The 22,445-nt window shown below is 38.0% G+C and overlaps 1 protein-coding gene across 5 annotated transcripts in view; it reads right to left on the minus strand.

The window, feature by feature from the left end:
- dnmt3ab (DNA (cytosine-5-)-methyltransferase 3 alpha b) overlaps positions 1–22,445 on the minus strand; it is a 51,230-nt gene that overhangs the window by 4,069 nt on the left and 24,716 nt on the right. For 3 of the 5 annotated variants that reach the window (XM_079854254.1, XM_079854252.1, XM_079854256.1), the window contains 16 exons: positions 16,382–16,723; positions 15,369–15,527; positions 14,661–14,768; positions 14,356–14,512; positions 12,745–12,894; positions 10,099–10,143; positions 9,915–9,994; positions 8,328–8,440; positions 8,058–8,241; positions 5,715–5,799; positions 4,544–4,689; positions 2,334–2,424; positions 1,554–1,702; positions 373–458; positions 221–290; positions 15–133 (listed from right to left, as the gene is read on the minus strand). In XM_079854254.1, the coding sequence (XP_079710380.1) occupies positions 15–133; positions 221–290; positions 373–458; positions 1,554–1,702; positions 2,334–2,424; positions 4,544–4,689; positions 5,715–5,799; positions 8,058–8,241; positions 8,328–8,440; positions 9,915–9,994; positions 10,099–10,143; positions 12,745–12,894; positions 14,356–14,512; positions 14,661–14,768; positions 15,369–15,527; positions 16,382–16,723 (2,084 nt within the window). The remainder of the gene's footprint in view (positions 1–14; positions 134–220; positions 291–372; positions 459–1,553; positions 1,703–2,333; positions 2,425–4,543; positions 4,690–5,714; positions 5,800–8,057; positions 8,242–8,327; positions 8,441–9,914; positions 9,995–10,098; positions 10,144–12,744; positions 12,895–14,355; positions 14,513–14,660; positions 14,769–15,368; positions 15,528–16,381; positions 16,724–22,445) is intronic. The other 2 variants (XM_079854255.1, XM_079854253.1) reach the window with 1 other exon arrangement.

Here is a 22,445-nt window from a genome sequence, read left to right on the forward strand (position 1 = left end):
ACATTTGGTCATACCTCTCCATCTCAGTGCACCATAAGATGTCCTCTTTGTCATTCATGAATACAGGGAAGTGCTGGTCTTTGCCCTGCTTTATGGAATTAGACCGTGTGGTGATGGTTCGCACTTTATCAAACTGTAAAAGATGTGAAAAGAAACTGCTATTTGTGTTGCTGTGTAAAGCTTTATCCAGAAATCAATCGAGGGTTTGTCTAAGGGGTACCTTAGCTGTCCTGCCATGCTCCAGACAGCCTTGAAGGTCCAGTTTATCAGTGCACATGGCGGACAACGGTCTGAGAGAAGAAGGATATAGAGAGGTGAAATGACAAAGTGAGAGATTAAATAAAGTGAATGTAGAGTCCACGTCTAACTAACCTGTTCATGCCAGGCAGGTTGCCCCAAAAGTAGCGAGCTCTGTGGGCAGCAGACACCTCCTTAGCATCGATCATCACTGGGTTGCACTATGATAAAAAGACAATATAATATTATATTGATTTAAATTGATAATAATTCATTAAAATACATTCTGAGCTTTTGTAATATTGAGCTAGCAAGCATATGAGGGGTTAATTTGTTCCTGCACAACAGGTCACTGTACCACTAGGTGGAAGCAAAAACATACTGGTTTATATTAAATCCCCACTGACAGTACAAGTCTTAAAGGGGTGGTATAATGCCCTTTTCACAAGATGTAAAATAAGTCTTTGATGTCCCCAGAGTGTGTATGTGAAGTTTTAGCTCAAAATACCACACAGATATTTTATATAGCATGTTAAAATTGTCCATTTTTGAGGGTGAGCAAAAACGCACCGTTTTGTCTCTGTTCCTTTAAATGCAAATGAGCTGCTGCTCCCGGCACAGAGGGCGGAGCCTCAAGAGCTTGCACTCACACAGACATGCACTGAAAATTTCAAAAACTTTTAGCCTTTTATGTTCAAACCGGATTCAGACAATGATGGAGAAACTCAAGAAGAGGTGACAACATGTAGACAACGTTTCTGAATGGTTAGTTGATGAATTTATGTATCTTATAGCTCTCTTCTAGTCATTGATTAGCATATTCTGTCTTGATAATCTATAAATCGTGTTCCGGGGGCCGGGTTTATGTAAATTCTAGGGTTGGTGATGACACTAACCCGGGAGGAATGTCGTGTAGTCCCTACCAGCCGTTTGTTGTAGTCCTTAAAAAAGCAATTTCTTTAAAAGCAAATATCTCCCTTTGCTTTGAACTTTGAGCGTTGTTACTTTGCAGATGTTGTTTATGATCAAGCAGCAACATTACACACTAACTAAAGTTAGAAAAGTTAATCATAATCAACCACACCTTTAATCGTCATGTTAAATTATGGCCAGTTGCATAAACTGCTAGTCTTACAAGTTAGTAATCTAATTTTGTTCTTCAAGACCAGTCATAACTTTAAGGCAGTTATATAAAAAGGAAGATTGGTCTAATTTGAATCCGAATAGTAAGACTGATTAGCCCTAACTAACTGCTAGTTGGCCAGACTATTTCTAAACTTTGCAGCTATGTTTATGAAACATGGTCAATTGTGCACCTCTAAAAAGCGTGAGATGTCCCTCTTGTCACTGACGCCCATGGCCACCACATTCTCAAAGAGCCAGAAGAACGGCCTGTTATCTCCCTCTTTCGGTCGGGCCTCATGTAACAGCCGGTAAAACTCGAAGAAGAGCCGACCCGTGCCCTCTGAAAGAGTGTGATGGATTACAAAAACAAGATTGTAAGACAGAAATTCAATGTGACAATTATCATTAAAATGTACACAGATATGAACTGTGTTGTAAAAATAAGTGAAACATCCAAACGTTTGGGGATGGTAATTTTAAATGATTTGAAAGATCAAAAAATACAGTAATATTGTGAGATATTGTTACAATATAAATGTACTTTTTTCTATTTTCATATTTTTTTTTAAATGTAATATATTTCTGTGATGACAAAGCTGAATGTTCAGCATCACTGCTCCAGTCTCACATCACATGATCCTTCAGAAATAATTATAATATGTGGATTGGCTGCTCAAGAAACATTTCTTACTATTATCAATGTTAATAAAAAAAGTTGTGCAGCTTAACCTTTTTGTTAAAACTGTTAAACTTTTCTTTTTTCCCATTTTTCAAAAAAAGTAACAGAAATCTTTTGTAACATTATAAATGTCTTTACTGTCACTTTTGATAGATTTTAATGCAATCATTTTAACCAAAAAAATCTTACTGACCCCAAACTTGTGAATGCTAGTGTAAGTGTGAAACACTGAAACTAGTCACATCCAATTAAACTGACTAAGACTAGAACACACAGCTAAATATACTCCTACCAAAGAGACCTTTTCTAGCTGGATTCACTATGGAGAGGTCATTGCATGGGCTTCCACCTATGACAAGATCAAACGGCCCCCATTCATGGATCTGTGAAATATTGAAATAAACATGAAACATTGAATATAGTGATGAACATAAGTGTATTAAAGGTGCAGTATGTAATATTGACAGCTAGTGGTTAAAATGGGTACTGCAGTCCAATTGGCAATGGAAGGCAACAAGCCTTGCACTGTAAGTTGATGAGTTAATTTATCTGCGTTATCTGACCCAGTTTGTTTGCTTGCATCCATGGCTGCAATAAGTTTTCCGCCAACTGGCAACCCAGGGTGTAGAAGTACTATTGGGTAAATTCAGTAGCACCTCAATGCAGTACACAAGATCCGAGGGGAGGAGTCGGATCTTATACAAGGGGTGGAGATTGGTAGGTTTAGGGGTGGAGATGGGTAGATTTAGGGGTGGGTTTAGGGATCAGGGGGTGGAGATTGGAAGGTTTAGGTATGTAAGGTGGGAGGAGTTGGATTTTATCCGACTCCTCCCCCCGGATTTTATGCTCTGCAGTGAGGACCATCTCGGTAAATTGCCAGTGGATGGGATCACACAGACCAAAACAAACAGACATTCCCAAACGGAAGGCACATTTCGAAGTAGAATAACTGGCTGTAGCATTGTTTTTCGAAGAAACAAGTGTGTGAACTTAGCATGTTTCCTAAATATCTGCAAACATATTATGGTTTTCTTATGCTTTAGTAGTACAGTAAAAAAAAATTACATACAGCACCTTTAAGTATTTTGTTAAGTATGAACAAAGACAGTACATGGAGGAGAAAGACCATTTAAAGAAAAACAAAAGACAGGGTTTCTGCAGGTTTCAGTAAGTCAAATTTAAGACCTTTTTAAGACATTTTAAGACCATAAAGATTGAAATTTAAGACCTACACGACGCATTATCCGAGTTAGATAGATAGTTACCTCAGGATCATTAGAGTATCTATCTTTCTATCTATCTAGGATTATCTGATGTGTGTGTGTGAGAGAGAGGGAGAGGTAGATATTTTTTAATAGAAAATTGTACTTTTGCATATTATACTGTAAAAACACAATTATTGTTGATTTTAGTTGATCATAGTTGATCATAACTAGAGAGGAAATGATGAGATGATTAAAGTGACCAAAATTATCACGGTTATCACAGAATCCTGTTCAAAAAGTACTAATACTACAGAATGAAGTCAATTCAACAAGTTTTATGTCGAAAAACAGCAAATAACAAATTGATTAGCATCAATATGCAGTTTTTGTTTACGTAAACATTAAAATACCATTAAAAATGATGGCCAGGTTTTAAAAGAGTGTCTTGCAACATGTTATCTACTAACATGTACAAGTTCAAATAAAGTTTTGACAAAAAAGGTTTCATACAAAGATAAACCTCATATTTCAGCCTTTAAATAACTTTTTATAAAAAGAATGAGTCAAAAAGATAAATTACTGACATTTACACATTAGCTTATATTTATTAGTTTGGGTGCACCTCCATCCTTCATGTTGACTGAGCTTTCAATGTTGTTATGGAAAGGGGTGATTGGTTGGTTCCTGTCACATGACCTGTGGTGCGTTTGCGGCATTCTGAAAAGTTTAGATCTCGTTGCGCCTGGTAAAAAAATTAGCATGTCGCTTCAATTATGAACAAACTTGAGCGTGCAAAAGACGCGCTATGTGAACGGCCTCTGGCGAGCTAGCTCATATCAAGCCACGAGCTATTGGTAGCACGCGAGCGACGTGTTGGAGACCCCTGCTAGAGCTCCGCTTTGTAGGCTACAACTCAATACTTTTTTGCTACTTTGTAATAACTTTCTGCGGCCAGCGTTTCTGGAAATGAACGAGGGTAAACACTTTTTAAGAACTGACTAAATGAAATTTAAGACCTAGGATGAAAATCTGGCCATTTTTAAGACTTTTTAAGGCCTTAAATTTAAAGTTCAGAATTTTAGACTTTTTAAGACCCCGCGGAAACCCTAAAAAGAGAGATTGTCAAGCCGACAGAATTTTAAATCATTTTATGGTACCATTTCAAATTCGAATTCAAGTAGATAAGAGCTGTACTTTTAAAAAGAAAGCTGCCAATAAGTTACCAAGATGGTAAACCCTGCCTTGAAATAAACTTTGTATGGAACAACAGTAAACTAAGGTGAAGGATCATACTCACGTGTTTATGGGTGACGTTTCTTACATCTCCCACGTACATAATGCGTCCTAGGTGCCGAACGAGGCCCACGGTGATGGAGTCCTCACACACTTCTGAGGCCACGTAACGCTCCACCTGGATACCCAGCTCCTTCAGAACCAGTAGCCCTAAAATAATCACAAACCCAACAACAATCAAAAACTAAAATAGTTTTTTGTGCTTATTGTTGGACACTGTAATTATAGTATGTCTGAGTATTAGTCACATGGCATTTACGGCTCAAGTGATTGGCTCAAAACAACCTGGGAGCAGAACTGAGCGCCTATGAACAAAGATGGGGGGAGGGGGGGTGTCCTGCGCCAGCTAAGATTTTCTCCAGGTATAATAAATGTCTTTGCTTCATACACACCTATGATGACCAAATCTCCTTTAAAAGTTGACAGCTTGCTAGGTTTAAACGTGCAGTCACACCTTTTTCTGGCTAAAACTGTCCAGCAGAAAGTTGGTAAAACGTGGCGAATCCACGTGAACAACTTGAACCTGATGCGAAATCTGCATGGGGAAATATTTCGCACTCACAGTAAATTCCAAAATCAGTACATTCCTATCCAAATTGATAGGATTTTGCTGAAATCCTGAAAATTCACAGAACAATGGTATATGTGAACACATCTTATCCAGTTTCTTGATGGATTTAAAATGATATGATAGTGGAAGTTTCATTGAGTATGTAGTGACCAGAAAAATCTTTCTTTTGCCTGCCAAATAAGCATACGCCACATAATAATCAGGCTTTAAGTACGAATATGGACCATCTAGGGCAGGGATTGGCAAGGTTGGTCCTGGAGTTCCTCTGTCCTGCAGAGTTTAGCTCCAACCCTATTCAAAATACCCGAACAAGCTAATCAATGTTTTCAGGATTATTAAGGCTAAAGGCAGGTGAGTTTTTATCAGGGTTGGAGCTAAACTCTGCAAGACAGTGGCACCTATCCCTGATCAAGGGTCAAAAAAACTCTGCCGTTAATCCTCATAGTAAAAATCACACATTCGAACATATGCAGTACAGCACTATCGATGTGCGGCCAGTATAACAGTTAAGCTAAGTGCACTTTAAAAGCCAGGATGAGTGTAACGTGATCAGCACTATTTTCTGCTGAGAGGATGAAAGGAAGGGCGGACATTCTTCACTAACCTGTTGCGATCCCATCAAAAAGTGACAGGACACGAATCGGTTTTCTGTTCTCTGCCAAAACCGAAGGGTAGAGCTTTGGTGGTTCCTGAAAGACAAGAAAGAAGATGAAATGAAGGAGGGGGGACAGACAAGAAGGACAGAGAGAGAGAGACCTTTAAATCACACTGCTCTGGTAATGAAAGAGCGCCTGTCTGTACATACTGTCTGTATCCAACAAAGAGGCCTTTACGTTAAACCAGTCCAGTAACAAGGGGTTATTGTTGAGCACCTGTACGCTAACCGCAGTATCACCGGCCAGTTTCATTAAGCATTTTCTTGTGATTAAGTGTGGCTGCTTATCTTTGGTCTTTGTTAAACGTTGTAGTATTCAATAACGCTAACAATAGCAACCGCTCGCTAACCTGTGCTGTAACCCATTTAAAGAGTGGGGTGTGTAAGCTAAAACTCTATGATGTTAAGATGTGTACTCAATGCACAATGCACTGTGACTGTAACACTCTCTGGCTGCTCTTCAAGCACACTGGCCGTTATCCAAGCTGCTCTTTCACATGGTCTGGAAAGCAAATGGTTTAGGAGTTGTATAATTACATCATAAAACTCTCAAACCATTCACGTTTATACTGTAAATCACACCGGTTTTGATTAAAAATGGTCACAGCTGCTCAAACAACGCTACAATTGAAGAAGTCTAATATTTATGTAAATAAGAAAAAACATATTTATTAAGGTTGGGAATCTTTAGTCATATAGCATGCTTTCACAATGTGATTCCAAAAAGGTTTCCATGATTTTCCATGACTTTTCCAGTAATTCATTATTACTGGATATGCCTTTTCAAAAATCATTGTATAGAGACTGCACTGAAAAAGAGTAATTTCTAGAAATTATCATTTCTAGAGCTGAATATACTTTAACTAGAATAATCTATATTCGCTACGGAATTTTTCCATGAATTTTCCAGACCTGGGAATCATATTCAAAATGTAAAAAAGGGAAAAAAACATAAAATATGAATTAGTGAGTATAGAGGAATACTGGGCATACATGTTTGCAAGAATACATTAAATTGATCAAAAGTGACAATGAATATGTGTACAATGTACAACAAATATTTCAAATAAATGCTGTCCTTTTCACTGTTCACTGTTTTCAACACTGATAATAATAAATGTTTCTTGAGCAGCAAATCAGCATATTAGAAAGATTTCTAAAGGATCATGTGACACTGAAAACTGGAGAAATTATGCTTAAAATCTAGCTTTGACAACACAGGAATAAATTACATTTTAAAAACATATTAAAACAAAAAACTGTATATATTTCTGTATATTTGATCAAATAAATGCATCCTTGGTGAGCATAAAAGATTCTAAAAGACATTTTTTAAAAATCGGTAGTAATCATTATTCATGCCTAGAATGAATTGTGAGATTTGAAAAGGATGTTTTTTTTTTTTTTTTAAACAAATCATTCAGTTGCACCAGTGCCAGTGAGATTCAAGGCAAATGCTTAACACAGTGAACTGAAGAGCTTCTCTGACAATAGAACAGTACTATAGAGTGCAACAGTCGGGTTCCGGAAGTAAAAAAACTCCATTCATTTTCTTTATAGGGAAATTTATTTTGAAGGATAACTTATAAACCTTTAAACAGACCTAATGAGCTACGAGGTTGTTAATCCATGGTATTTTCTTCTGCTGTGAAAAACTACACTACCCATGATGCTGTACAGGAAATTACACCAGTCAGAGAGTCGAAAAAAGCAACATGCACCAAAAGATCTTGTTAGCTCCGCCAACACCCATGAAGCATAATCGAGTCGATCTCTCTATGCTCTCAAAATACTTAAATGTTTGTATATATGCATATTTTTGCAATAAACCTAAAATAGACATTTTTTTATATATACAATCAACATTTGTAAATGAGCAGTTTTATGTTTCTCTATAGTTTTTAATTCAATTATGCTGTTCGCAATGCTTCATGGGATTGCAGTTCTTTCCCTTACTAAAGCCGTTAAGTTCACAGTCTTGTACCTTTTTATTTTTGTAAGATTTTCAAATACTTTTTTGCTTCAAATCAAAGCTTGTTCACCTTGTAGCTCATTGTCTTGGTTCATGGCTTACAACTATTTAACTAAGACTTTATTTAAAATCCCTATGGATAAAATGAATGGAAAAAATACTTCCGGAACCAGCGCCGCTGAAAAAGTGGGTGACGCTAATCCACTCTATATGGGCTGTAACAATTGCTAAGGTCGGATTGTTCAATGACGATTTTAAGGTGGAGCTTAGCAACAGGGAGAGTTTACTCTCGCAGTCTTCAGCCGACATATATCACTTACAAAGTCCTGGTCATGATTGTTGGCAAAGAAGTGCTGCAGTCTGCAAGTCCAATCTGCCCGGCGCTGCAACAGCCCATACTGAGTCTTCGGCCCACACATATAGCAATTCCACGGGTCTTCTTTAATAGCTGTCTGCGCCGCGCCGGGCCCCACCAACAGATCCACACATTCCACACAGAAACACCTGCAAGAGACCGAAAAAAACAATGGAGACACCAATGGGATTGATGCAGGATTGAAGTACAAAATGTAAATATTACCTCATCTCACCTGCAACAGTTATTGTTTCCGCACATGAGCACTTCCCTCCCTCCACAGCAGATAGTACAATACGACTGGTAGCCATCGTCATCGTATTGATACGCACATTCTAGGAAGCAGTTCTAAGTAAGGACAAACACATCAAATATTAATTAGTTTGTATAGAAGAATAAATGGTTGACTAAAAACGTGGAATTACAGAACCGTTCAAAAACAGAGAACGTTTTGTGGCAGTTTATTGATTATTTTTGATTGTGTTTCATTTGTTTAAAACAGAAATCTATACGATATACTTGCGAGATCAACTCATTAAAATATGTAATCTCATATTTTACCATTACAATTCTTGCTAGTATTAAAATGATGTCTAAGGGCCCTATTTTAACGATCTAAGAGCATGGTCTAAAGCGCACGGCGCAAGTTCACTTAGGACGTGTCCGAATCCACTTTTGCTAGTTTAACGACGGGAAAAATGGTCGGCGTGGTCTAAAAGGGTTGTCCCTATTCTCTTAATGAGTAATGGGTGTGTTTTGGGATTAACGTGCGTTAAACCAATCAGAGTCTCATCTCCCGTTCCCTTTAAATGCCAGTTGCGCTAGCGCCATGGCAGATTTGCTATTTACATGACGAAATTTGATAGCGGAAAGACCGAACGCGTTTCCAGAGTGTTTCCAACAATGCTCCTAAACACACCTCGTTTTCAGACCAGCACGCCCATGGGCGCACAAGTGGGCGCAAATGCATTTGCTATTTAAACAACGTGGCGCAGGACGTGAAAATGATAACTGCGTCGGACTGAAACTAGCAAAAAACACTTGCGTCACGCTTGGTGCTGCATTGTGCCGGGTGTAAGATAGTGTTAAATGGTTGATATTCAAAATCTACACTATTCTCTAAATAAATAAGAACACTAAGGGATCACAACATTATAATGTACAGTATAAAATATGAAACTACTCATTTAGATTTCTGTTAAAGAAAAAAGTGTAAGATAGTACTACTTAATGACTAAATTTAATCTAAAAAAGTACTATTTAAATAAAAGAAAGGTGTAAACAAGTGTCCACAATTAAGCATACAATATATGATAAATTATAAAATATAAAAAAGTACTAATAAAAAATAAAAATAGTAATTAAAAAGTCACTAATATTGCCTGAATTTGAATACTAAACACAATCAGTTCCAATAAAACATTTTTTTTTAATAAAATTGCATTAACGTTACAATTATCGTACTCAACTAACTTTAGTATAACTCCGTACAGCTAACATCTTTTACTCCACTAACAAACAAACTGCATTAACTAACAACTGCACTGATAACTAAATAACTGGCTGTATTTACAGTATGTGCGATACCTAGTTTGTTGACTGACTTTGTCTTAGTATTTGATTTTTATCTATCTTACTGGCAGAATGTTTTGCCTTAATATCCCTGCAGATGATTGCATTCAGAAACCAGTATGTAACATTTGTTAGAAGTCACTGACAAAAAAAGCATCTGCCAATAATGTAAATGGACATGACAAAATTACAAGTGGCGAAACAAAGCAGCGCTTTAGGAAGTAGGAAGCAGGAATTTCCTGGCTTTTACCTTACAGCTTTGGCACATTCCGCCAATGAAGAGCGGGTGCTCCAGGGAAACATTAAGGCTGCCACAGGACATGCAGATGTCTGGAAGTGTTCAAAGAGAGAGAGAGAGAGAGAGATTTTACCAGAGACTAACACTGACAGTCAGCAATGAATGAGCAATCTCAATGTGTATGTGTAATACATGCCTTCAATGTTTCTACATTTTTGACGAACTTCGAATACAAGCCTCTCTGAAAAACAACACACAATAAAAAAGACATTTTAATATTGGAAACCTTCCCAGTGTTTCAGACATTTGGCTCATTTCAACTTGACTTCTTGTTTAATGGAAATTCTAGTGGTTTACATTTGCATCACTTTGGCAATTATGTAATATTCAACACAATGTTTTACTAGCATGCCATGAATTTTATGAACTGAAATAATGTTGCTAATTGTAGTGGTACTACATATTAAATATGTCAGAAATAATTGATAACAGACAGCTGAATTATTGAAAATCTTGAGCGTTAAACTGAATAAAAAATGAATTCAAGGTTTGGAGTCATTTATTTCAGTTGCACACTAATGTTAATCTCAAAACACACTAGTTCATCATACTAGTTTTGACACTAGTTCAAAAGTGTTGCCCATGCAAGGTAGAATCAAGCATTCCAAAGCAGCAAGAGTGCTGTGAATGAATGAATGAATGAATGAATGAATGAATGAATGAATGAATGAATGAATTAATTAATTAATGAAGCATTTGTTGTCTACTGTTCAAAATGTTTAGGTCAGTAATTATTATTATTATTATTTTAAAGTAATACTTTTATTTTAAACTTTTTACACTTTTGGACAGTACTGAATATTATATTATATTTTATATCACTTAAATATTTTTGTTATTACATTTAATGCACCACTTTTTAGTTTTTTATTAAATATGAAGTGTAATATTTAGTAACACTTTATTTTAAGGAGACGTAGTTACACGTTAGTACATGTACTACTTACTATAGTAATAACAGTAAATTATGCATAATTACAAGTAACTAACCCTAAACCAAACCTTAACCATAACTCTATAGTAAGTACATGTAGTTAATTAATATTACTCAGTACTTATTTTAATAAGTACAATGTAACTGTCACATTGTCAGTCTGTTTTGATTTCAGTCTTTGTCTGTGTTCTGTCAATTAGTTCAGTTCTGTCTTTCTCTGCCCCCTGCCTGTTTGTTTCTATAGTTTGAGTTAGATCCTGCTTCCTCCATCTCTGCAACTGGTTGTAACAGAGATGGAGGAAGCAGGATCTACGTGCAGCAGCTTTATTAAACAAAAAACAAACTCAAACTTTAACAAACAGATACTCAGGGACAAGATCGGGAACAGAACAACCAAAACAAGTAACGTTGTTACCAGACAGAACACAGGGTTTACATAGGCATTAACATGCGATCCCCGTGATCCAATCAAGCAGTTTGGATCATAAGCCAATCAGGACACGGTGCGTTTACACCTGTCCACATCAAGTGGCTTCTGTATCTGGATAACAGATTGGATCTCGTATTCCCGCGCAAAAAAAAAAAGGATGGCTCCGGTGCAAAGTCGACCTGAAGTGGTGGGTTTTCTTTTAAAAACAGTTTTCAGTCGGGGTACACTTTACAAATCTCACAAAATGAGGAGGATGAATAGGCTGCAAGTACTAATAATGTGGATAGATGCCGTAATGGAAACGGTACAGAGAAACGTATGGGTCCGAGAACGTTGCCAGCTGTGGTGGGGAAAATGTGCGTTCTTTACAGAAAATGAATGGTTCTGCAACTTTCGGGTGAGAACTGCGAAGGCAAACATTTCAGTATATTTGCGATGTACTTCGCACTCGACTGTATCGCAAAACCACACGGCTACGTGCAGCACTTCCTGGAGAGAGGAGGGGGAATAATGACAGTGGGCGGGGTTTTGTGTGACGTCAACCTGTGAATGCAGACACGATGGCTGGATTGCGTTTACATTACACTGAGATCCGATCACAACGTGTCCTGGACAACCTCCGAACCTGGACACGCTGATCAGATAACACTCCGATCAGAAGCGCGTTTACACTTGTCTTTTCCCAATGTGTATATGGACAGCATCCGGATACAGGTTGCATGTTAATGCCAAGTGTAAACGCAGCCATAGACAAAACTGAAGAGCAAATTAACAAGACACACCTGAACTGAACTAACAATCAATCAAACACCATAGAAACAAACAGGCAGGGGGCGGAGAAAGACAGAACTGAACTAATTGACAGAACAGAGTCAGACAAAGACAGAAATCAAAACAGACTGACAATGTGACAGTAACCTTAAAAGAACTAAAGAGAAATAAAAAAAACATTTGTATGAACTCCTGAATTGTTTCAAGTGGAGTGAAACTCTTGACTTTATGTAACCCAATGTAAAGGAGATGGTGCAAGTCTGCTCCAGTTTACCTCTATTTGATTGGTTAATAAAGCTCCATGCTGATTTAATAGCTCCTCTCTTTATTACTACTGCTAGGTTTTCCTGCCTTAAAACATGGGCATACATTTTCTTATTATAACAATAACAAAACAATAATATGCAGGTAAAAGTTTTATCTGCAAAAGCTATGTTTGAACATGTGCCATAATTCAATACAAAACGTGTCTCTTTAAACTGGCAGGATTAGCCAAGACCCCTGTCATAGTTCCAGACACACCCTTCTGTGTTTACTCTGCCGGCTGAGCAGATGAGAGTGCTAATCCTGATTTAGCATGTGTGGGTGTGTGTTTATGAGTGAGGAACTCTTTGAACTCGCTGACCTCCTTCAGTGAGAGAGCTCACCTCGAGTCCGCTCGTCGATGATGTCTTTGACCTTGGGTTTCTCTGTGGCTGTGCTCTTGCGGGGCTTTTTTGCTGGTGGGGGCGTATAGGCCGCCGCCTCCGGCTCCACCCACATCTCTGGATAAACTTCCTTGTAGGGGTTACGCTCCTCTGAAAAAGGCACAATGGTACATATAGCTATTCGTTAATGGATTATGTGGTGTGTCTATGTAAATGTCCAGAGGTCAGGATTGTATAGATTTCACCAGTATTTTCTTACAAGCTTAATTCCTGGAGGACTGGCATGTGTACAGGCTTAAGGGATAAACAAGTGCACTTAAAAGCCAAAATTCTCAAAAATCACTGAACCGAGGAACAGTGACCATCTGAAGTCTCACCAGATTGCACATTTCTGGTTAAAAACAATGTAAAAAAAAAAAAAAAAAAAAACGATGAAGAAAAGATGAACTCACTGAAACTATTACAGCACGGAGAAACTTTCCATTTCAAATTGAAAAATAAAAAGTGATTAACAAAACGTGATATTTTAAAGAATCAGCATGCATGTCTTTTCCGTTCAATGACAAATCATAGTGACCACGACTGTCAGCAACACCAAAAAAGGTTCCTAAACCTTTTCGTTCACTATATTCCAAGCCTTCTGAAGCCATATTGAGCTTTGTAGGAGGAACATGCAGAAATTGAATTCATGAATCACTGATAACCTTCTCCTCAAGTGAGCTCTCGACCCAATCATTGAGTGATGGAGTTGGGAACAAATCAGTTCAGTTTGCGAACCCCATCAACTGGTTTAATGAGAAGAACAGGCTCAAATGAACGATTCAATCACTGATCCAATTCTCATGTTCTATCAGTGATTCATTCACAGTGGTTCTTGAGTTAACAGTTCACTGGAGGGGAAGTTATAACGGCTTACATTTTATTCTGATTCTCACAAAAAAGGTATATGTGGAAATCAGAACATGGGAACACTTTCATGGTGCTTTTTGTGTTTTTTTTAGGGCTGGGAAATGATTAATCGCGATTAATCGCATCCAAAATAAAAGTTTGTGTTCACATAATACTTGTGTGTGTACTGTGCATAATTATTTTGTATATATAAATACACACACATGCAAGTAAATATTTAAGAAAAATTTGTTATTTATATATAAAATATTTATATCTATTTATAATACAAATTATATATAATATATATACAGTATATTTAAGCAAATATTTCTTAAATATATACATGCATGTGTGTGTATTTATATATATATACAAAATAATTATGGACACTACACACACATATATTATGTGAACACAAACTTTTATTTTGGATGCGATTAATCGCGATTAATCATTTCCCAGCCCTAGTTTTGTTTTTTGGAGCTTAACAAATTTTGTCACTAACAATTGTCATTGTAATAGAGATACATGAAAATTCTATAAGTTTGTGTACCACTGAAGTCTCTGTTTGTGTCCCACTGAACAAATAGCAGCACATGAGAGTGAGTAAATGACAGAATTTTCATTTCTGGGCAAACCATCCCTTTAAACAAGCTTGACATTTTCCTTTGCAAAGCAAGCAGATATATGTATATCAAAAAGAAACCGCAGCGGTCTTACCTTCAGGCGGCTCTAAACCTTTAGGTCCTGTGGGTTGAAATCCCGTCATGGCCCATTCAATCATCTGTTTGTTTTGCATGTCTACTGACTTAGAAGTGTCAGTATCGTCACTCTCCAGGCATGTGAGGAAGGTTTTGCCTGCTCTAGTGCTGGCTGCCTGCAAGGAGGGGCATTCAAACGTTTTCTTTAGATAGATTTATGCTAATCTGAGATATTAATTTGCAATACAATATACTGGGGAACAATCAACTAGAGACAAAGAGCTTTGTTTATTACTTAAACATGTACCACAAATGAATTCCTACCTGTAGCACCTCAAAGATGGCTTTCTTATACATTGGTTGTTTATTGTAGGTTGGCTGGTGAAAGGCGTTGGTGAAGGAACTCAAAGGCAACAGTTTCTCAACACAGACCTACCAGAAAATATTAAAACAAAACAATACAACCTCTCTCAACAGCAATGGTAGCATAATGTTGAGTACCAGAGAAAAAAATTGTATTTGCGTGAACTTGAACTTAAACTCATCCCCTTAAGTATTGTAAGAAAAAATGATGTGGACGTCGAAGATCTCAAAAATGAAGTTTATTACAGCAATAGCAGTGGCAAGGTACACGAAGCACCTTGGGTTCACCGGCGTCAGAAATGAACCCAGAACATCCAAATCTTAAACCTTTTATCATGTTCTTAATGTAAATGAAGTTGCTCTTGTTGCAACTGCTGTGGTCTGTATGTTAATGAAGTTGTGACACCCCATTGTCTGAGAAGGTTCTCTGTGTCCCACACCCAGTCCCATTCTACAATTGACTACCATTTGTTCAGGATGTGATCAACCCAAATGGTGAAGAAACAATATAACTTGACTTTCTTTCATCTCTATGATAATTAAGCCATTTTGGGGATGAGCTCATTCTAAAATATATTTTGGAGTGGAATCTGGGTCGAGGCAGACAACAATTTCTTACAGTATGAACTTGTTTTATACCTTCTGCCACAACAGTGAATACAAACTTACCACAGAAAACTTGCCGTCACCAAACCACATGACCCATCTGGTGCCTTCGGCCGCCCGGCTACGTCCAGTCATCAACCAGGATACAATCCGTCCAGGCCACCAGGAGAATCCTCGTAATTTACCCCACACAAGCTCACCAATGCCGAAACCTCGGCCATCCTGCAACACACAACCACAAAAGGGATCCACTTGTTATTTCGATCACTTCACATAAATACAATAAAATGTGTACTGTTCATAACCTAACCTTTGTCTTTTGCATTGTCTTTTAATTTCTCTTTAATGAATGTATTTTTATTTATTTTGTACTGCCTTGACTTTCAGTCTGTATAATAACTCTTTGGTGATTGCTACTGTATAAATGGGCAACCCTGAATCCTGCCACTTTAACCGCAGTTGTTGTGCTGAGATGCTGGTGTATCCATCCTCACAAGGTGCTTTTGAACTTTTAAGTCTAAAGGTCACATTTACCGTTATTCTGCAAATGTTTTTGTGGGTGGTGAGGGTGAAAGATATCCACATGCAGATTTTGCAAAGGGTTCACATTGATTGTGTAGATACTTTTGCCCACAAAATTTTGCAGAAACTTCTCTAATGTGACCACACCCTAAGGGCAAGAAGATGTACTACTATAGTTTTAGTATAGTTTCAAATTACTCCCAATCAACAAATGAAACAAACCCTTCAGCAAAAGACAGACCCGATTGTTTAAACCTGGCTTTCAAATCTGGTTAGCCACACAAGTTCCAGGATAATCCTGGGATTTCTCAGAGAATAAATTGCCTATCAGCAAGCAGGTGTCACTGTCAAAAGTTACATTTCTGCTTTGATAATGAAACTAAATTCACTTTCTTTGAACAACAGAAAATCTGACGTTTATCCTGGATCTTATCCTGGCTAACCAAATAAGCCACAATTGCAGAACGAACTACACAAACCATAGAAGATCTACAGCATACTATTTCAAAATGATCAACCCTTAGCCACAATGATGATGATGAGGAAGCTCGTACCTCGTACTCTGACTCTGTGTCAGCGGACTTGGATAAGGTCTTGTCTCCATCCCCTATAGAAACGGGCTCTGGGGTGGTGGCAACGGTTGGAGAGGCTGGATCCGTAGGCTGCTGCTGCTGCTGTTGGAATGGTGGAGGTTGCTTCTGAGGAGAAGGCTGGGGTTTGATGTTGGTCTGAGGTTGAGCTTGAGGCTGTAGCGGTTGCTGCTGCATTGGCGGCGTTGGTGGAGGAAAAAGCAGTGGGACGGTGATTATGGAGCTCTCTTTTTGGGGCTCCGACTCTACCTCGCCATGGTCCTCCATTGAGTTTATCACAGACACCAGTTTCGCCTTCTTTTCTGCCTGCAACGTAGGGAACAGCGGGACAGGAAGAGGAGGAGGTAAAGCACACAGAACAGCAGTGGCTTTCCTGAGAATAGTACAGTTCAGCGCTTGAGTAATGATGACTGCTCAGTTTGTTTACAGTTCTTTAATCCCACGTGCCAACACAAATATCCCCATCCTCTTGATAAAGCACAAGTGCCGCCCCTTTGAATGTGATAAGTGGCAGAAACCTGTGAAAACAGTCCCCTTTTCATTGCAGTGAATGCTGTTTGCGATCACTTCGTAACAATGAGTGCTCCCCCCGTGGCTGTGATTGATGCGCGCTGGAGAGTTCAGCGAGTTTGTCCAACCTGACTATAAGCTATTAGGTCAAAAACAGAGGACACGAGCCAAGCCATGACTTAAGCAGCTCACAGCAAATCCCCAACAGCTGCACCTCTCTCGTCCTCTCGTTCTCTCTCACTCGCACGTGAATCTCTTTCACAGCTGTACTTTCTCTGCTGCTGGGGTCCGACTCCATCTCCAATTACACTCACACACACGTGAACCTGGCAGAGTCGCCCATGTGTGTGTCTGTGTGCAGAGAAAACGGTTGGATCCGTCCCCAGAAAGCTCTCCCTATGTCTCTCTTTAGCTAACTCCCTCCATTATGGTGGCTATACATTCATATAAGCCCGCAAAAGGGGGAGAGAGGCTCTGGAGCCAAGAGCTCATGAGTGTGCATGAATAGACAGTATGATGGTGTGGAGTAGAAACATGTGGCCACAAATCAAGAAGCCCCACTGTAGTATATAAATATCTGCATGGCTTCACTGGCTGCTTCGATGAGCTGGGCCATATGTGCCAGGCTGTTTATCTTTGACAGCGGTTGATGGTGGAAAGAGTATTTAAATGTATGCAAGCCATTTTGTGCAAATGAGCATGTATTTATCTCTGCAGGACTGGGCGGCACAATGGCACTGTATATACCAGTGGTTCTCAACCGAGCCTAAGTAAACTTCCAAGGGAGCTGCAAGATGTCTTAAAATAGTCATTTTTAAAATGTGTATAGCGCTTTTCATAATACAAACAAGTTGTTTCAAAGCAAACAAGTAAAGCGTGTTTCGCAACTTAGCAAATGTTTCTAAAGTTGAAGAATACTGTTCTATAAACTCTGGAAATGTGCATTTTAAAGGACAAATCACAACATCCATTTAGACGCAGATTGTATTTGAGCCGCAATATTTATAGTTTCTGGTCCAATGAATACAAGCGGTTTTGTCAGTATTTAAAAAAAGAAAATTGCTGTCCACTACACCCAGTCTTCAATGACACCCAGCCTTAAAACAACAACTGAGAATGTGGAATAGAGGAAATATAAAGCTGTGACATCAGCATAACAATTAGAAAGCTAATTCCATGTTTCCTGATGTCCTCTAGTCTAGAGGAAGCCTGTACAAGGAAAACTACAGAGGACGTAACACAGAGCCTTGGGGGACCCCATGCTTTATTGAACTAGACAGATTTGTTAGATTTGACAGTTTCTCATTTACACAAACAAAGTGGTAGCAGTCAGAGTGGTAGCAATATGGAATATGGATTATATAAAATGTATAACTTTTTTTTTACAAAGATGTAAAGAATGTCTGTTGTAACAAATGGATCCAAAAAACATTTTTTTTGTTTTGTTTAAAGGAACAATGTTTTGAAGTTTAAATCACTATAAATTAGTTGTAAGTACTTTTTAAAATAAAAATATTTGAAAATAAGCACCTTTCATTTCAACAGTTTTACAAGTACATATATCAGAGGCTGTGCAAAGGCGCCTACGAATATTGACTTTGACAATGGGGGACCTCAGAGGCACAAAAGTTGACACCCACTGTTACATACCACGCAATTATAAAAGTGTTTAAATGCTGCTACGTTATTACCATATTAGATATATTTATGGGGCTATCAGAGGGCAAGACTGTTACACTATTTTCATTCACTTGTTTTTTTAATGAATGCAGTACTTTTAATTTCAAAAGTATTTAAATAACTAGAGTATTCAATACTACACACTATTGTAATGGTTATTCAATATATATAATCATTGTTGCATTGAATTTCCATCAAACACTACTATATCGTGATGTCTACTGTTACAATTACCTATAATATGTATATACGATTTTTTGTCATACACCAGTGGCCTGATTTAACATTGGTGTAATCTTAGTCCAATCATTTGAAGCCAAGCATATAAATGGGATTAAATCAGAATAAAATTGAAATCTGAACTCTTATCTAAGTAAAAGAAATTCTTGAGCTACCCATGACTGATTTCATCTCACATGCTTGCGGCTCTGTTCAATCTAAATGTACACAATTTACATTCCACACAACGAGCTGAACTCACCCTATGTGAATGGAGAATGATAAAAACACCTGCTTTTTATATAAAACAGACACATAACTTCTTACTATCTACGCCTTACGTTGTCAAAGCTATCATAGATACCCCAAGACTTTCGAAACTGCTCACAAAAAATGACAGAGGCGGCCAATACTGCAGGCAACTATTGTGTATCAAATTGTACAGTGAGTGGGAGAGAAGAATGTCAACACTGGGGGATGGAAAGGGTTATTTATATATTTTTTAAAAAAATGAAAATATCAATAGAAAACTGACTCCCCAAAAACTGGGGGAGGAGAGGAAAGCACTGTGGCTATAAGTGAGATTTGCTTCTGGACGTGCTTTTTTTCCCCCCAGCTGTAAATGCCCCTCTTCAGGGGCCTCACTGTAGCGAGTCTGGCTCTTGAAATTGAGGAAAGGGGAGATGAGAAGCAAGGAAAGGGGGAGGGTTCCAGGAGTACAGTACTTTACAGTCTTTGTCGGCCACAAACACACAGCCCAGCTCAGGAATAACAACATATATAAGCAGTATGTCATTCACAAGTGAGAGCAAAGTTGTTGTGCACAAGTATAGAATAAAGTATTATATGATACTGCGAAGAAAAAACACAACAAACAGCAACTATTAAAAGAAGTTGTACTATTGTACAATATATACTATTATATTATTTTAATACATTTATTAAAAATTAAGATTATTAACAATTCTAAAAATAGAAAGTTTCCTATTTGACGTTCTAGTTGGCTGTATGGCGATCCACTAGAAAGAGGAACAAATAGGAAATAGTAGATTAAAAGCTTAAAAACAGATATTGAGGTGCATATAGAGAAATAGTTTTTGAAACTAGTACTAGTCTTACATTTTGTTAACCATCTCTCACATACCCTCCAGCCACTGAAGTAATGAGATTTAAATCTCTGACTTTAAATTTTCTACATCAGCACCAAGAAAACTTACTGCTAAGCCACTACAGGACTAAAAATGTGAATGTACTGTAATGCTATCTTTAAAACTTTAACTTAAGCAAAAGAACACAACAGAGAATAATATAGAAACTTACAGTACTAAGTGATAAGCAAACCTTTTTAGTTTCAACTCTTATATACATTGAGCAGTACTGAATGTTGAGAAGGGTAACATTGTGATAAGGTGTTTTTAAGCTCTATGTTGAAACTGGTGTGCTGTATTATAGTATAGCACGGTCTTTAGGAGCACTACCTATATCTGAAAGGAAACACCCATGGCCTTAAGCTTCTCTCCACATTACAATGATTAACCAAGCCTCTTTACTAACCAAGCTCCTCCTGGCAAATTCCGTTTTTCCAACCTTATTGTAATTATTTATATACCATGACATTTCAAGCACAAGCCAATTCCACAATCAACTAATGCAGATGGATGTTTGTATTTAAGACCTTCGTCCATGTTTGGCCCTTTGAATGTGTTGCTGTTCATATGACATAGCCATGAAAAGACAGCATTACTTAAACAATATTCTTTTATGACACACAGGGCTCACTATAAGGACTGCCTGAGGCCAGTGTGAGAGAGTTTCGGGTCAGCTGCATTGTCACTATGGCCCTAGTTACCCCTGGTATTAAGATGCGTTTTGGTCAATCGGATAACAAGTGGACGACGCTAAATACAGGTGTAAATGTGGTCTACAATGTTTTGAGCTTGTACACTTCTGACTACTTCCAGAGGTAGTCGGAAACCCATTTGACCTGATTGCTTTTGTAGTGTAAACGCTCACGTCATGGTCGAATGTGTTCGAACAGCAGCAAAAGACCACCTACTCTCCACCTACTGTGTAAAAATGATGGGAAGCGCGCTAGCCAGACAGGATTTAAACTTTGTCGGTTGAAGCCCAAAGTTTGAAGACGGAAAACGTACCAAGCACAATGTTCTCTTACCATTTCTGATTTCTAACATGCACTCACAGAGTTCAGCGTGCTTGCAGCTATCAGAACGTAAATGAAAGCTGCTGCTCTCCGTACATGTTTCTGTCATCTTCGGACGCGTTCATATCTAAATTGCGCAAGCTTATTTTGTCCATTAGATTGAAAGATCTGAAAAAAAAAACATATATTTACTCGCCCATAGACCCTCCCCTCGAAGAAATCAGGACAGAACTGGTTGAAAGTGGACAAAAGTGACAGATTAAAACAAGGTGTAAACGGGTATGTGTCTCCCTCGTCTACCTGTGATCCGATCAACCAAGACGCATCTTAATACCAGGTACCAGGTAAACAGAGCCTATGTCACACATTTGTTGATCATATACATGTACGTTTAGGTCTTACAAATTTAAAAGTTTGGTTTTCTGTGGCAAAATTAATATTGTCATTGCAAAATTGTGCTGATATAAATATGTCAACAGGCTAATCTTATCAAGCTGGCTAACAAAAATGAGTTGTTGTTTTTTAGCAAGAATGAATGTGGTAAATCCAATATTGCAAGAATGATAGTCTTGGAAGCATTAGTTTGGGTTATAAACAAGTCTGTATTGTCACACCGCATGCAGTGTAAAAAGTTATCAAATATTATAATAATTATATTATATATAAAACAATTCTAAAAAATATATTATATTTAAGTGTAAAAAGCAAAGCTTTTCGAACACAACTGATGGGGAATCAATCTGAGGAACATAACATTTTTGGAAACTGTTTTCAAACTAATAAATGGTGTTTCTCTTAAACTTTGAACAATATGAGGAATTAATTCACTTCAAATGCTGGCGGCACAGCAGTGCACACTGAAATTCCAACAGGCAGGGGATGAATGGCTATCGCCACTGTGTGACAATCGCATTTATTTTGATGTGACTTTGTGAGCTATTGAACAAAGGCTGTTCACTTTTTAGCCTCCCAACTCCCAAGAGAATAGAGGATGCATTTTAGTTTGCGATTGTGCTGGGTCCTTTAAAGAATCTGGTAATTAGCAATGCAGCAGAGGTCAGGCATGCTAAAAGAGTTTTAATGCAAGTGCCTTATTGTTCAAATCTTCTCTTTATTTGTTCACTTCCAAGTTGCTCAAAATGATTTTAGTCTGAAATCTGTAATTTCCTTAAGATTGCAAACTAATCGTGAAAAGCTGAAGTGTAAAAGTCTGCCTGTTTCAGTCTGTGCAGCCTTGACTCAGAGTACGAGCGAGAGCTGGCAGCGCACTAATCACACGCGGTTCGTGGGTTCACTCGGTTCATTCATATTTGCATACCCTTAAAAAGACACACACAGCATTTCCGTTTCAACACAAGCCACAACTGCCGCCAGTTTTACGTGTTTACGGTGCCGACCCAAATCTGACAGATGGAAAAAAGCATTTGTTCTTTGTTTTCAAGCTCAAAAGCAAAACTT

Source organism: Squalius cephalus (assembly GCF_949319135.1).
Source record: "Squalius cephalus genome assembly, chromosome: 20".
Lineage (NCBI taxonomy): Eukaryota > Metazoa > Chordata > Actinopteri > Cypriniformes > Leuciscidae > Squalius > Squalius cephalus.